Source organism: Pristiophorus japonicus, chromosome 7 (assembly GCF_044704955.1).
Source record: "Pristiophorus japonicus isolate sPriJap1 chromosome 7, sPriJap1.hap1, whole genome shotgun sequence".
In the NCBI taxonomy this organism is placed as follows: domain Eukaryota; kingdom Metazoa; phylum Chordata; class Chondrichthyes; family Pristiophoridae; genus Pristiophorus; species Pristiophorus japonicus.
In genome coordinates, this window is record NC_091983.1 from 209,900,410 (window position 1) to 209,913,810 (window position 13,401).

General features: G+C 46.4%; 1 protein-coding gene across 2 annotated transcripts in view; it reads left to right on the forward strand.

Moving 5' to 3' along the window:
• Positions 1–13,401, forward strand: part of anapc1 (anaphase promoting complex subunit 1) — a 199,421-nt gene that overhangs the window by 23,273 nt on the left and 162,747 nt on the right. For both annotated transcript variants that reach the window (XM_070885752.1, XM_070885753.1), the window contains exons 10-12: positions 2,930–3,139; positions 10,982–11,077; positions 11,727–11,817. In XM_070885752.1, coding sequence (XP_070741853.1) covers positions 2,930–3,139; positions 10,982–11,077; positions 11,727–11,817 — 397 coding nt within the window. The remainder of the gene's footprint in view (positions 1–2,929; positions 3,140–10,981; positions 11,078–11,726; positions 11,818–13,401) is intronic.

Consider the following 13,401-nt stretch of genomic DNA (forward strand, 5'->3'; position numbering starts at 1 on the left):
TCTAAGATGGCCTTCCCCCTAGTTGGTTCCTCTACATATTGGTCTCAACATGCAGAAGTGCCTGCGTCCTCTTCCTGGGACCATTGTCTCCCCTTGCCGCAGCCCACAGTCATCCTCGGCTGTGGTTTACACCCTCTTCCTGTACACATCAGTCTCACACCAGCCTCAAACTAATTGGCCAAAACTCCACCCAGTCCCATCCCCAGCCTCTGCCCAGGATATTAACTCATCAATATAACACACTTCAATTTTCCTCCTCTGTTTTACTATCTCCTCTCTGTTTCTCTCCGCTTCCCCACTTTCTCTCTTCCCCCCCCCCCCCCCACAATATTTACTTGTAACCACTTTTCTTTGTGATCCCAGCTTTCCTCATGCACTAGTATTTAAAACAAAAAGTAATTCCCTGAGTTTTCTGTGTTCGTGGCTACCTCCAGCCTACTTGAGATGCAGCAAATAACTCCGGTACCAATACAGTCCGAAGGGCACCATGTGGACAAGCACCATTTACCTCCAGACTTCTGCTCAAAAACTCTCTACCTTTGCCTGGAAAACAGAACCCTGCATCCTTCACTTTACAAGTGGGGCGCTTAAAACCAACTCTGCTCAGCTCTGCCTGTCTCTTATTTTGTTAGGCTTGTTAGGTATGGGCAGGAGGGTGATTGTCCTCTCTTGTGTTCATATTCTCATTTCTCCACTGTTTTTGTTTCACTATTGCCTGCTCACACTTTCTATTGCTTTTTGTCCTGTTTTACTTGCCATAATCTTTTGTTTTGACAGTTTGTCTTATCCCCGGCTGGTGGGGGTGATTTTTGTCCCTGTCAGACTATGACTCCCTATATTAGGGTTGTTGGTTAGGGTTTTTATTGAATATTCTACCTTTTCTAAATATCCTGAACTTTGAACCTAGTTTCCCTGTATCATTGCCTTCCTCCTTCCTCACACTATTGCTGTATTTACCCTAAGCTGGCCTGACTCCTCATTCATGCCTCCTCCCCGCTCCCCCCTCCCCCAACCCACATCCCTTCAGTGTAACCCAGTACCTGGAATTGTGTTGAATTCACATTTGCTCTTCCCTTCTCTCTTGCCAGCTCGTCCTGCCAGCCACTCTCAGCCTGCTCTGCCTGACTTTATCATTTCTCTAACAGACACCTCATGCTGGGCAGCCGCCCCCTCTATTTGTTTCACCTACGGAGTCCAACACCAGTAATGTCTCGTTGCTGAAGTGTTCACACACTCTAATCTAATTTAATAATTGGTCAACCTTCCAATGACGACCTGCTTTTACTGCCCCTCCCTGTTTTTTGTTAAATTGGCGGATGGAGGAGGGTCAGTGAGGAAAAGCAGTACGTTAATGAATATCGGATTATTTTGTTTTAAAAGGCAGTACATCTAAATCTGAGAGCAATTGGGCGGCTCCCTCGCTTTCCAATCATGTGAATAATGCTAAATTAAGAGTTTTGAAGGTGGGTTAAGAACATAACATTAAAGTTACCGCCCCCAAGCTGGGAGCCTGTGCGGGGAGGCAGAGGGAAGTTGAGGGGAGACGGGGGCGCGGGATGGAGGGGAGAGTGGTGGAGGTGGGGGGGGCGGAGAAACCCAGGGCGGGGGACAGGAGGGGCCACATTGCAGCGAAGGTCTGGGGGGGGGCGAAGTGTGTTGGAAGGGCGGGCCTGGGGGCTCTGTGCCTCGGTGCGGGGAGTGTTCAGAGTGCGGTGGACGGGTTGACTGCGCAGATGGCGGTTGGTGGATGTGGTGTGGTTGGCGTCGCGGGAGCGTGGCTCCGGGGTGGCCGGGCTGGGGGCTCGGCATCCTGGGGTGTTCGGCATTTGGGAAGTATTCTGACGGGATGGGGCGGGTTGGGTGCGGGGGGGAGTATTCCCAGTGCTGGGTGGGTCCGGAGCCAGTGGGGTGCACGCTCTTGGGATGGGGGGGTGGGCTGTTTGGAGCTGGGATTGGGAGAGACTTCTTCACTCGGGGAGTTGTTGGCCTGTGGGGTTCCCTGCCGCGCAGAGTTGTTGATGCCAATTCACTGGATGTGTTCGGGAGGGAGTTGGATGTGGTCCTTGCGGCTGGGGGGGTCGGGGGGTGTGGAGGGGGCGTGCGGGGGAGGTGCTGGGGTGGGTGATCAGCCATGATCTTGTTGAATGGTGGTGCAGGCTCGAAGGGCCGAATGGCCTACTCCTGCACCTATTTTCTATGTTTCTTTAAGAAATAGGAGCAGGAGTCAGCCATATGGCCCCTCGAGCCTGCTCCGCCATTCAATAAGATCATGGCTGATTTGATCTTGGCCTCAACTCCACTTCCCCGCCTGTTCCCCATAACCGTTGACTCCCTTGTCGCTCAAGAATCTGTCTATCTCCACCTTAACTATATTTAATGACACAGCCTCCACTGCTCTCTGGGGTTGAGAATTCCATAGATTTACAACCATCTGAGAGAAGAAATCCCTCCTCATCTCCGTTTTAAACGGGCAACCCCTTATTCTGAAACTATGCCCCCTAGTTCTAGATTCCCCCACGAGGTAAAACATCCTCTCTGCATCTACCCTGTCAGGCCCCCCTCAGAATCTTGCATGTTTCAATAAGATCACCTCTCATTCTTCTAATCTCCAATGAGTTTCGGCCAAACCTGCTCAACCTTTCCTCATATGACAACCCCTGCATCTCAAGAATCAACTCGTGAACCTTCTCTGAACTGCCTCCAATGCAAGTATATCAGAATAGGACCTTTTGCAGGAGCCATTACTGTGGAGAGCAAAGCTTCCTTCTCGTTGATTCCAGCATTAATGCTCCAAATCAGCAGCTTATGCACCAGTACTGATACCGATTGGTCACCCAGTGCCAGAGTTTTGTGTGTGTTTCCTGCCCCCCGCCCCACTCTCGTGTACATATCACTACTAATATTTTTTGCATACTTTTTTCATTTCCAGTCGTTCTCATTCCCCGTCTCTGGGAGCTTCAGCATTCTCTGGCGTGCAGCGCTTCAACTTATCGCCCTACACCCCGTCTCCAAAGCGTGGTCGGAATTCGCACTCCCCGAACAGCACTCTGAGTGACTCCTTGTTGGTGCCTGAAACAGAGCCGGTCATTCCAGAGCTGTGCCTTGATCACTTGTGGACAGAAGGCGTGCAGAACATGAGGTCAGTCGAGGGTTTTTGTCATGGGAGGTAGGCTTTTGTTTTCCCAAAATCGGTATTGGAAGACAAATCCAAAGCTACTTTTAGAAACGGCGCCATTTCTGCATCAATTCAGGAAATAAAAATTGCATTTATGTAAGCACCTTTCACGTTCTCAGGACATCGCAAAGTGCCTCACAGCGTCTGAATGCCTTCTGAAGTGCAGTTCTGTGGGTAAACACGACAGCCAGTTCATGGCTCGCAAAATCCCACAAACAGCAACGAGATGTGCAACCAATTAGTATGTTTCAGTGGTGTTGGGTGAGGGATGCATGTTGACCACGAACCTGGGGACCTCCCCTGCTTTGGGACCATGAGATCGTTTATGCTCGTTTGAACAGAGCCGCGGTTTACTGTCTCATTGGACAGACGGCATCTCTGACAATGCAGCACTCCCTCAGCACTGCACTGAAGTACCGGCCGAGATTTTGTGCTGAAGTCTCTGCAGTGGAAACCGCAACTGTCTAAATCGGAGGTGAGATTGATACCACTGAGCCACAGCTGCACTCAAATAAATGCTTTTCCCTTGTAAATTTTTTTCTTTTCTATTCATTTTCTGGTTCCTTTGAGTGCTATTTCAGCTGAAGAGAAGAGTGCTACCACTGACCACTTAAGACCATAAGGTGCCAAGAAGTAGGAGCAGGAGTGGGCCATTCGGCCCCTCGAACCTGCTCCGCCATTCAATAAGATCATCGCTGATCTTCAACCGCAACTCTTACTTTCCCGCCCGATCCCCATATCCCTCGATTCCCCTAGAGTCCAAAAATCTATTGATCTCAGCCTTGAATATGCTCAACGATTCACCAGCCACAGCCCTTTGAGGTAGAGAATTCCAAAGATGTACAACCCTCTGAGCAAATAAATTTCTCCTCATCTCAGTCCTAAATGGCTGACCCCTTGCCTTGAGACTATACCCCCAATTCTAGACTCTCCAGCTCGGGGAAACAACCTCTCAGCATCTGCCCTGTTAATCCCACCACGGCAGCTGGGGAATTTAAATACAGTTAGTTCAATAAATTTGGAATAAAAAGCTAGTATCAGTAATAGAAACATAGAAAATAGGTGCAAGAGCAAGCCATTTGGCCCTTCGAGCCTGCTCCGCTATTCAATATGATCATGACTTGAAGGCTCAGTACCCACCCCTGCCTTCTCTCCATACCCCCTAATCCCTTTAGCCGTAAGGGCCACATCTAACTTCCTTTTGAATATGTCCAACGAACTGGTCTCAACAACTTTCTGTGGTAGACAATTCCACAGGTTCACAACTCTCTGGGTGGAAAAGTTTCTCCTCATCTCGGTCCATATGGCTTACCCCTTATCCTTAGACTGTGTCCCCTGGTTCTGGACTTCCCCAACATCGGGAACATTCCTCCTGCATCTAACCTGTCCAATCCCGTCAGAATTTTATAAATTTCTATGAGATCCCCTCTCATTCTTCTAAATTCCAATGAGTATAAGCCTAGTCGATCCAGTCTTTCCTCATATGTCAGTCCAACCATCCCGGGAATCAGTCTGGTGAACCTTCACTGCACTCACTCAATAACAAGAATGTCCTTCCTCAGATTAGGAGACCAAAACTGTACACAATACTCAAGGTGTGGTCTCACCAAGGCCCTGTACAACTGCAGTAAGCCCTCCCTGTTCTTATACTCAAATCTCCTCGCTATGAAGGCAAACATGCCATTTGCTTTCTTTACTGCCTGCTGTACCTGCATGCCTACCTTCAATGACTGATGAACCATGACACCCAGGTCTCGTTGCACCTCCCCTTTTCCTAATCTGCCACCATTCAGATAATTCTCTGCCCTCGTGTTTCTGCCACCAAAGTGGATAACCTCACATTTATCCACATTATACTGCATCTGCCATGCATTTGCCCATTCACCTAACCTGTCCAAGTCCCCCTGCAGCCTCTTAGCATCCTTCTCGCAGCTCGCACTGCCACCCAGTTTAGTGTCATCTGCAAACTTGGAGATATTACATTCAATTCCTTCGTCTAAATCATTAATCTATAATGGCGACCATGAAACTATCGAATTGTCATTAAAAACCCATCTGGTTCACTAATGTCCTTTCGGGAAGGAAATCTTCTGTCCTTACCTGGGCTCTGACTCCAGACCCACAGCAATGTGGCTGATTCTTAACTACCCTCTGAAATGGTCTAGCAAGCAACTCAGTTGTACACAACCGCTACGAAAAACAATAATAAGAATAAAACCGGGCAGACCACCCGGCATCGATCTCTTCATCGTCTTTGGACATGACAACAGCACACCCAGCTCAGTCGACCCTGCAAAGTCCTCCTCTGGGGACTTGTACCTAAATTGGGAGAGCTGTCCCACAGACGAGTCAAGCAAACAGCCTGACATAGTCATACTCACAGAATCATACCTGTCAGCCAATGTCCCAAACTCCTCCATTACCATCCCTGGGTATGTCCTGTCCCACCGGCAGGTTAGACCCATTTGAGGTGGCACAGTGGTAAACAGTCGGGAGGGGGTGGCCCTGGGAGTCCTCAACTTTGACTCCGGACCCCATAAAGTCTCATGGCTTTAGGTCAAGCATGGACAAGGAAACCTCCTGCTGATTACCACCTATTGCCCTCCCTCAGCTGATGAATCAGTACTCCTCCTTGGAAGATGCACTGAGAGTAACAAGGGCACAGAATGTACTCTGGGTGGGGGACTTCAATGTCCATCACCAAGAGTGGCTTGGTAGCACCACTACTGACAGAGCTGGTTGAGTCCTGAAGGACATAGCTGCCATACTGGGCCTGCAGCAGGTGTTGAGAGAACCAACATGAGGAGAACGCCCTACTTGACCTCACCCTCACCAGTCTACCTCTTGCAGATGCATCTGTCAATGACAGCATTGGTAGCAGCGACCACCACACAGTCATTGCGGAGGTGAGGTTAGAGTGACTGTCCTTGACATCAAGGCAGCATTAGACCGAATGTGGCATCAAGGAGCCCAAGTAAAATTGAAGTCAATGGGAATCGGGAAAAATTCTCCACTGGCTGGAGTCATATCTAGTACAAAGGGAGATGGTTGTAGTTGTTGGAGGTGAATCAACTCAGCCCCATGTCATCGTTGCAGGAGTTCTTCAGGGCAGTGTCCTAGGCCCAACTATCTTCAGATGCTTCATCAATGACGTTCCCTCCATCATGTCAGAGTAGGGATGTTTGCTGATGATTGCACAGTGTTCAGTGCCATTCGCAACACCTTAGATAATGAAGCAGTCCATGCCTGAATGCAGCAAGACCTGGACAACGTTTAGACTTGGGCTGATGTGACAAGTAACATTTGCTCCACAATAGTGCCAGGCAATGACTATCTCCAACAAGCGAGAGTCTAACCACATCCCCTTAATATTCAATGGCCGAGTCCCCCACCATCAACATCCTGGGGGGGTGCGGGGGTCACCATTGACCAGAAACTTAACTGGAGCAGCCACATAAATACTGTGGTTAAAAGAGCATGTCAGAGGCTGGGTATTCTGTGGTGAGTGTCTCACCTTCTGGCTCCCCAAAGTCTTTCCACCATCTACAAGGCACAAACCAGGAGTGTGATGGAATACTCTCCACTTGCCTGGATGAGTGCAGCTCCAACAGCACTCAAGAAGCTCGACACCTTCCAGGACAATACAACCCATTTGATTGGCACCCAATCCACTCTCTTAAACATTCACTCCCTCCACCACCGGCGCACCGTGGCTGCAGTGTGTACCATCTACAAGATGCACTGCAGCAACTCGCCAAGGCTTCTTTGGCAGCACCTTCCAAACCTGCGAACTCTACCACCTAGAAGGACAAGGGCATCAAGTGCATGGGAACACCACCACCTCCACGTTCCTCTCCAATTGCACTTCATCCTGACTTGGAAATATATCTCTGTTCCTTCATCATCGCTGGGTCATAATCCTGGAACTCCCTCCCTAACAGCACTGTTGGAGTACGTTCACCACAAAGACTGCAGTGGTTTAAGGGCAATTCGGGATGAGCGATAAACGGTGGCCTAGCCAGCGTCGCCCACATCCCAGGAACACATTTTTTTTAAATCCCCCTCAGAATCTTTTATGTTTCAGTGAGATAATCTCTCATTTTTCTAAATTCTAGAGAAAATTGGCCCAATCTACTCGATCTCTCCTCATAGGACAACCCCCTCAACCCAGGGAGCAATTCAGTGAACCTTTGTTGCACTGCCTCTAAGGTAAGTATGTCCTTCTTCAGATAAGGAGACTAAAACTGCACAGCACTCCAGGTGTGGTCTCACCAGAGCCCTGTACAATTGTAGCAAGACTTCCTTACTCTTGTACTCCAACCCCTTTGCAATAAAGGCCATTATGCCATTTGCCTTCCTGATTGTTTGCTGTACTTGCATGGTAGTCAATGGCACTCTTGTTAAAAGCCAATCTCTTAAATATTGTCTTCAGAAAATCATTCAGGTTTTCCAAAAGAAATAGTGTGTACCTATTCAAAATATCAGTGCTTGCACCTTCATTCATTTTATCTACATATTTTTAATTTCCCTCCTCTAAAGTGCGTGGTGACTTTTTCTACACTACAGACACAATGTAAATGGAAGTTGTTGTGTCAGAGAGCCACAAAAGTGGCTGCCACATTAACCTTTGCTTAGATTTGTTGATGAGTTTTAGTTTCATATTGAACAGGTTGTGTTTGGGTTTTTTTGTGTGTGTGTGCGTGCACAAAATGTTTCCGCAGGCGCATGTATTATGTATATATTATGAAAGTAAGCTAGCACAAAATATAAAAACAGAAAGCAAGAGTTTCTATAGGTACATAAAAAGGAAAAGAGTGGCTAAAGTAAATGTTGGTTCCTGAGAGGACGAGACCAGGGAATTAGTAATGGGGAACATGGAGATGGCAGAAACTCTGAACAAATATTTTGTATCAGTCTTTACGGAAGAGGACATTAACAGTATTCCAACAGTGGATAGTCAAGGGGCTTTGGGGGGAGGAACTTAACACAATCACAAGGAGGTGGTACTCAGTAAGATATTGGGACTAAAGGCAGATAAATCCCCTGGACCTGATGGCTTGCATCCTAGGGACTTAAGTGCAGTAGCGGCAGGGATTGTGAATGCATTGGTTGTAATTTGCCAAAATTCCCTGAATTCTGGGAAGGTCCCAGCAGATTGGAAAACTGCAAATGTAACACTCCTATTTAAAAAAGGAGGCAGACAAAAAGCAGGAAACTATCGACCAGTTAGCCTAACGTTTGTGGTTGGGAAAATGTTGGAGTCCATTATTAAAGAAGCAGTAACAGGGCATTTGGAAAAGCAAAATTCGGTCAGGCAGAGTCAGCATGGATTTATGAAGGGGAAGTCCTGTTTGACAAATTTGTTGGAATTCTTTGAGGATGTAACGAATAGGGTGGATAAAGGGGAACCAGTGGATGTGTATTTGGACTTCCAGAAGGCATTTGACAAGGTGCCACATAAAAGGTTACTGCACAAGATAAAAGTTCACCGGGTTGGGAGTAATATATTAGCATGGATAGAGGACTGGCTAACTAACAGAAAACAGAGAGTCGGGATAAATGGTTCATTCTCTGGTTGGCAATCAGTAACTAGTGGTGTGCCACAGGGATCAGTGCTGGAACCCCAACTATTTACAATCTATATTAACGACTTGGAAGAAGGGACTGAGTGTAACATAGCCAAGTTTGCTGACGATACAAAGATGGGAGGAAAAGCAATGTGTGAGGAGGACACAAAAAATCTGCAAAAGGACATAGATAGGCTAAGTGAGTGGGCAAAAATTTGGCAGATGGAGTATAATGTTGGAAAGTGTGAGGTTATGCACTTTGGCAGAAAGAATCAAAGAGCAAGTTATTATTTAAATGGAGAAAGATTGCAAAGTGCTGCAGTACAGCAGGACCTGGGGGTACTAGTGCATGAAACACAAAAGGATCGTATGCAGATATAGCAAGTGATCAGGAAGGCCAATGGAATCTTTGTTGCAAAGGGGATGGAGTATAAAAGCAGGGCAGTCTTGCTACAGCTGTACAGGGTATTGGTGAGGCCGCACCTGGAGTACTGCGTGCAGTTTTGGTTTCCATATTTACGAAAGGATATACTTGCTTTGGAAGCAGTTCAGAGAAGATTCACTAGGTTGATTCCGGAGATGGGGATGGTTGACTTTTGAGGAAAGGTTGAGTAGGTTGGGCCTCTACTCATTGGAATTCAGAAGAATGAGAGGTGATCATATCAAAACATATAAGATTATGAGGGGGCTTGACAAGGTGGATGCAGAGAGGATGTTTCCACTGATGGGGGAGACTAGAACTAGAGGGCATGATCTTAGAATAAGGCGCCGCCCATTTAAAACCGAGGTGAGGAGAAATTTCTTCTCTGAGGGTTGTAAATCTGTGGAATTCACTGCCTCAGAGAGCTGTGGAAGCTGGGACATTGAATACCTTTAAGACAGAAATAGACAGTTTCTTAAAAGATAAGAGGTTATGGAGAGTGTGCCGGGAGGTGGAGCTGAGTCCATGATCAGATCAGCCATGATCATATTGAATGGCGGAGCAGGCTCGAGGGGCCATATGGCCTACTCCTGTTCCTATTTCTTATGTTCTTATGTATGTAACCATTTTCTGCACCATAAAAAGAGTTTAAGAGTGGAGTGTTGCAAGAGTGGAGTCTGTATGTTGTCGGGGGCAGGGTGAATGGAAGCACACTCTAATTAACTATCTCCTGTTCCAGATGCCATATATTGTAAAACCTCACTTGTAATATAGTGCAGAATACCACAGGGAAGAAACTCCTGGTTCGTGTGGCATTTTAATGAATGCTGCAAAATACCATAAAAATTGTGTGGTTTGAGCCCTGAGAAAAATGACAAAACTGAAGTGTATGCTACAAGTTAATATATCTTTAAGCTCAATTTTAGGTTATATCATCAATTTGGATTTCATTCGATGGTCTCATTCAGAACTCTACATTCTCAGTCATGAAGCACTTCCTCAGCTCTTTTATTTTCTCTATAATCACACCATAAAATAACACGGAGTTCATTTTACTGCAGTCACCATGCTAGAAATGCAGAGCATCATTCTAACGACACTAAGGTAACCAGCCCAACAAGTCCCGGGTTTGATTTGAGGTCCATGCCGAGGTAATTACTCTCAGCCGGTGCTGCATTTAAGATGCTGTAGTTGGTTCCGAAGTCCTTGGGCTGGGGAGTAGAAGAAAAAGAATCTGACGGGATGGTGCTACAGAATTCTCTGCTGTCCTCCGGCTTATGCACATGTGTGAACGTTGGGAAAGCACATGATCCGGCTCGGCTGTGATACCATCTGGGGTCAGAAAAGAAACGCATGTCGACAGTTGCTCTCCTGGCTCAAGCGTAAACCCTGGCCACTTGGGCGAGATAGTGGGGAGCTTCTGGTATCTATGGGATTATATCAGCAGGCACGGGGCCTTTCGAGAGGTGGGAGAATTGGAAGAAATAACGTGTCGTATTGTTTTGGACAAAAGCAAGGAATGTGCAGCAGGTCAGACAGCATCTTGAAACATAGGGACGGGAGTCGGCCATTCAGCCTCCCGAGCCCGTTCCGCCATTCAGTTAGATCATGGCTGATCTGTACCTCAACTCCATTTACCTGCCTTGGTTCCATATCCCTTGATATCCTTACTGAACAAGAGTGTGAAAGGGAAAGGCTGATTAACATTTTGTGGGTGAACTCTTCATCCGATCTGTATGAGTAATCTTAATAGCAACACCATTGCAGTACATCCTTGTGCGGTGCACAAACCTCAAGTGTTGACTTCTATCTTCACAGAGAAAAGAATTCTCAGGCCACAAAAGTATTTATTACCAGTGATCTCTGCGGGCAGAAGTTTTTATGTTACTTGGTGGAGTCTCGCCATCAGCTGCGGTGAGTGTGTCCACTGAAAAGCGGTCAAAATGTAACCGATGTTGAGGTTAAAAATTGAAAGAAAAATGACTCTTGCCTTATAGCTTTATTTATAAATGATTTAAATCGAACAATAAGTAGGCAGCTGGCGTGAGCTTTTGTAAGATTTAATTTGGGGATTCAGATACCTAACTCGCTCTCTGCCACCTTGCTTTTTGTAATCTAGTGGCGCCTGATTATTGCACTCTTTCTATTGCACTCTTTCTATTTCATAGCAAACGCCATGTAAAAATGTGATTTGCTATCCATCAATTGTAAGAGAAAATCATGTGAGGAGACAGCTTCCCTTTAATAAATGTTATATCCTTGTGTGCAGACATATTTCTGTTCAGCAGGCGGGAAGGCCCATGTTACTGGAAGGAGCTGACGGTTAGTGCAAGGTGTCTGTTCCCCTGCTCTATTTTCACATTCTTGATGCCACCCTGCATTGTGCATCACACATTCTCACCAGAGCTTTTTAAATCTGGTGAAAATTTGATTTAAGTTTTGATCGTTCATTTTCAATCAAGTTGACATGATGGCAACTGGATGAAAATGGAGCAGTGGTTTGGTTACAAATTCAGTATTTGGGAAACCTTTTCATTGACCCATCTGCTTAAATCCTAAACAGATGTGTGAAATTTGAAGAAAGCAATGACTTGACCCAGCTGATTTTTGGAACGGTCACTGTCATACAAGCGAAGGATGCGGCCCCTGTGGAGGTGAGCTGTGTTTTTAAACCCTGCAGCTTCTCGTACAGACCGTGTGATGGGATACACGACAACAAGAACAACTTACATTTATATAGATCCTTTAACGTAATGAAACGTCCCAAGGTGCTTCACAGGAGTGTGTCAAATAACATTTGACACCGAGCCACATAAGGAGATATTGGCACAGGTGACAAAAGTTTGGCCAAAGAGGTAGGTTTTAAGGAACATCTTGAAGGAGGAGAGAGAGGTGGTGACACGAAGAGGTTTAGGGAGGGAATTCCAGAGCTTCGGGCCTAGGCAGCTGAAGGCACGGCCGCCAATGGTGGAGCAATTTAAATAGGGGATGCGCAAGAGGCAGATTTGGAGGAGCGCAGAGCTCACGAAGGGTTATAGGACTGGAGGAGATTACAGAGATGGGGAGGGGCGAGACCATGGAGGGAATTGAAAACAAAGAGGGGAATTTTAAAATTGAGATGTAGCTGGACCGGGAGCCAATGTAGGTCAGCGAGCACAGGGGCGATGGATGAACGGGACTTGGTGCGAGTTAGGATGCGGACAGCAGAGTTTTGGATGAGCTCAAGTTTATGGAGGAAGGAAGAAGAGAGGCCAACCAGGAGAGTATTGGAATAATCAAGTCTAGAGGTATCAAAGGAGCTGCACACATCATTGTTGGTGACATAACTGCTAATTGCAATTCTATTGGCAATGTTTCCTCCAAATAATTAAAAAAATAGATGTTGCAGTCCCAACCATGTGCACCACCCACTGCTTATCCCATACAGCTGCCTAAATTGGAAGGCATCAATTACAAAGGCACCTCTCAAACCAAATTAATTGGGCCGGCTATTTCGGTCTGTTCAATCAGCTCTCGGCCACTTTCCGTCTGCCCCTGTCCATGGCCTGACCAGGGCGAGCCAGTTTCATTTTCATTGAATGGAATTAGTCTTCTCCTGGCATAAATACTATGCGGCTTGGAGATTCGTTCAGACAAGGAAGCTGAAGCATCTCAGTCTTTTCTGATTAGGGCTTTTATAGGACGTTACTTTTGAGCAGTGTGATTTAAAATGTTATTAAGACGACCACGTTATATCGCGTATAGCAGGCAGATAGCATTTGCACGATCAGATAAAATCATAGAATAGTACGGCACGGAAGGAGGCCATTCAGCCCATCAAATCTGTGCCAGCTGTTTCGAAGAGAAATCCAGTTAGTCCCACATCCCCGCTCTTTCTCCATGTCACTACGATTTTTTCTCCTTCAAGCATTTATCCAATTATCACTAAGACTGCCTATTTCTACCTCATAAGATCGCCCTGCCTTAGCTCATCTGCTGCTGAAACCCTCATGCCTTTGCTGCTTCTCAACTTGACCATTCCAACGCACTCCGGGCCGACCTCCTATCTTCCACCCTCTGTAAACGCGAGATCATCCTAATATCTCCTTTTGTGGCTCCGTGTCCATCATTCTATATAAAGGTTTGTTTCTGTTTTTAATTAAAAAAACCCAATTGCTTTCTATATTGGCGTCTCCTATTGAGAAGCAATCACGAAGAATGAAATAGGCAACAAAAAACGCAAACAGGATAAATAATAA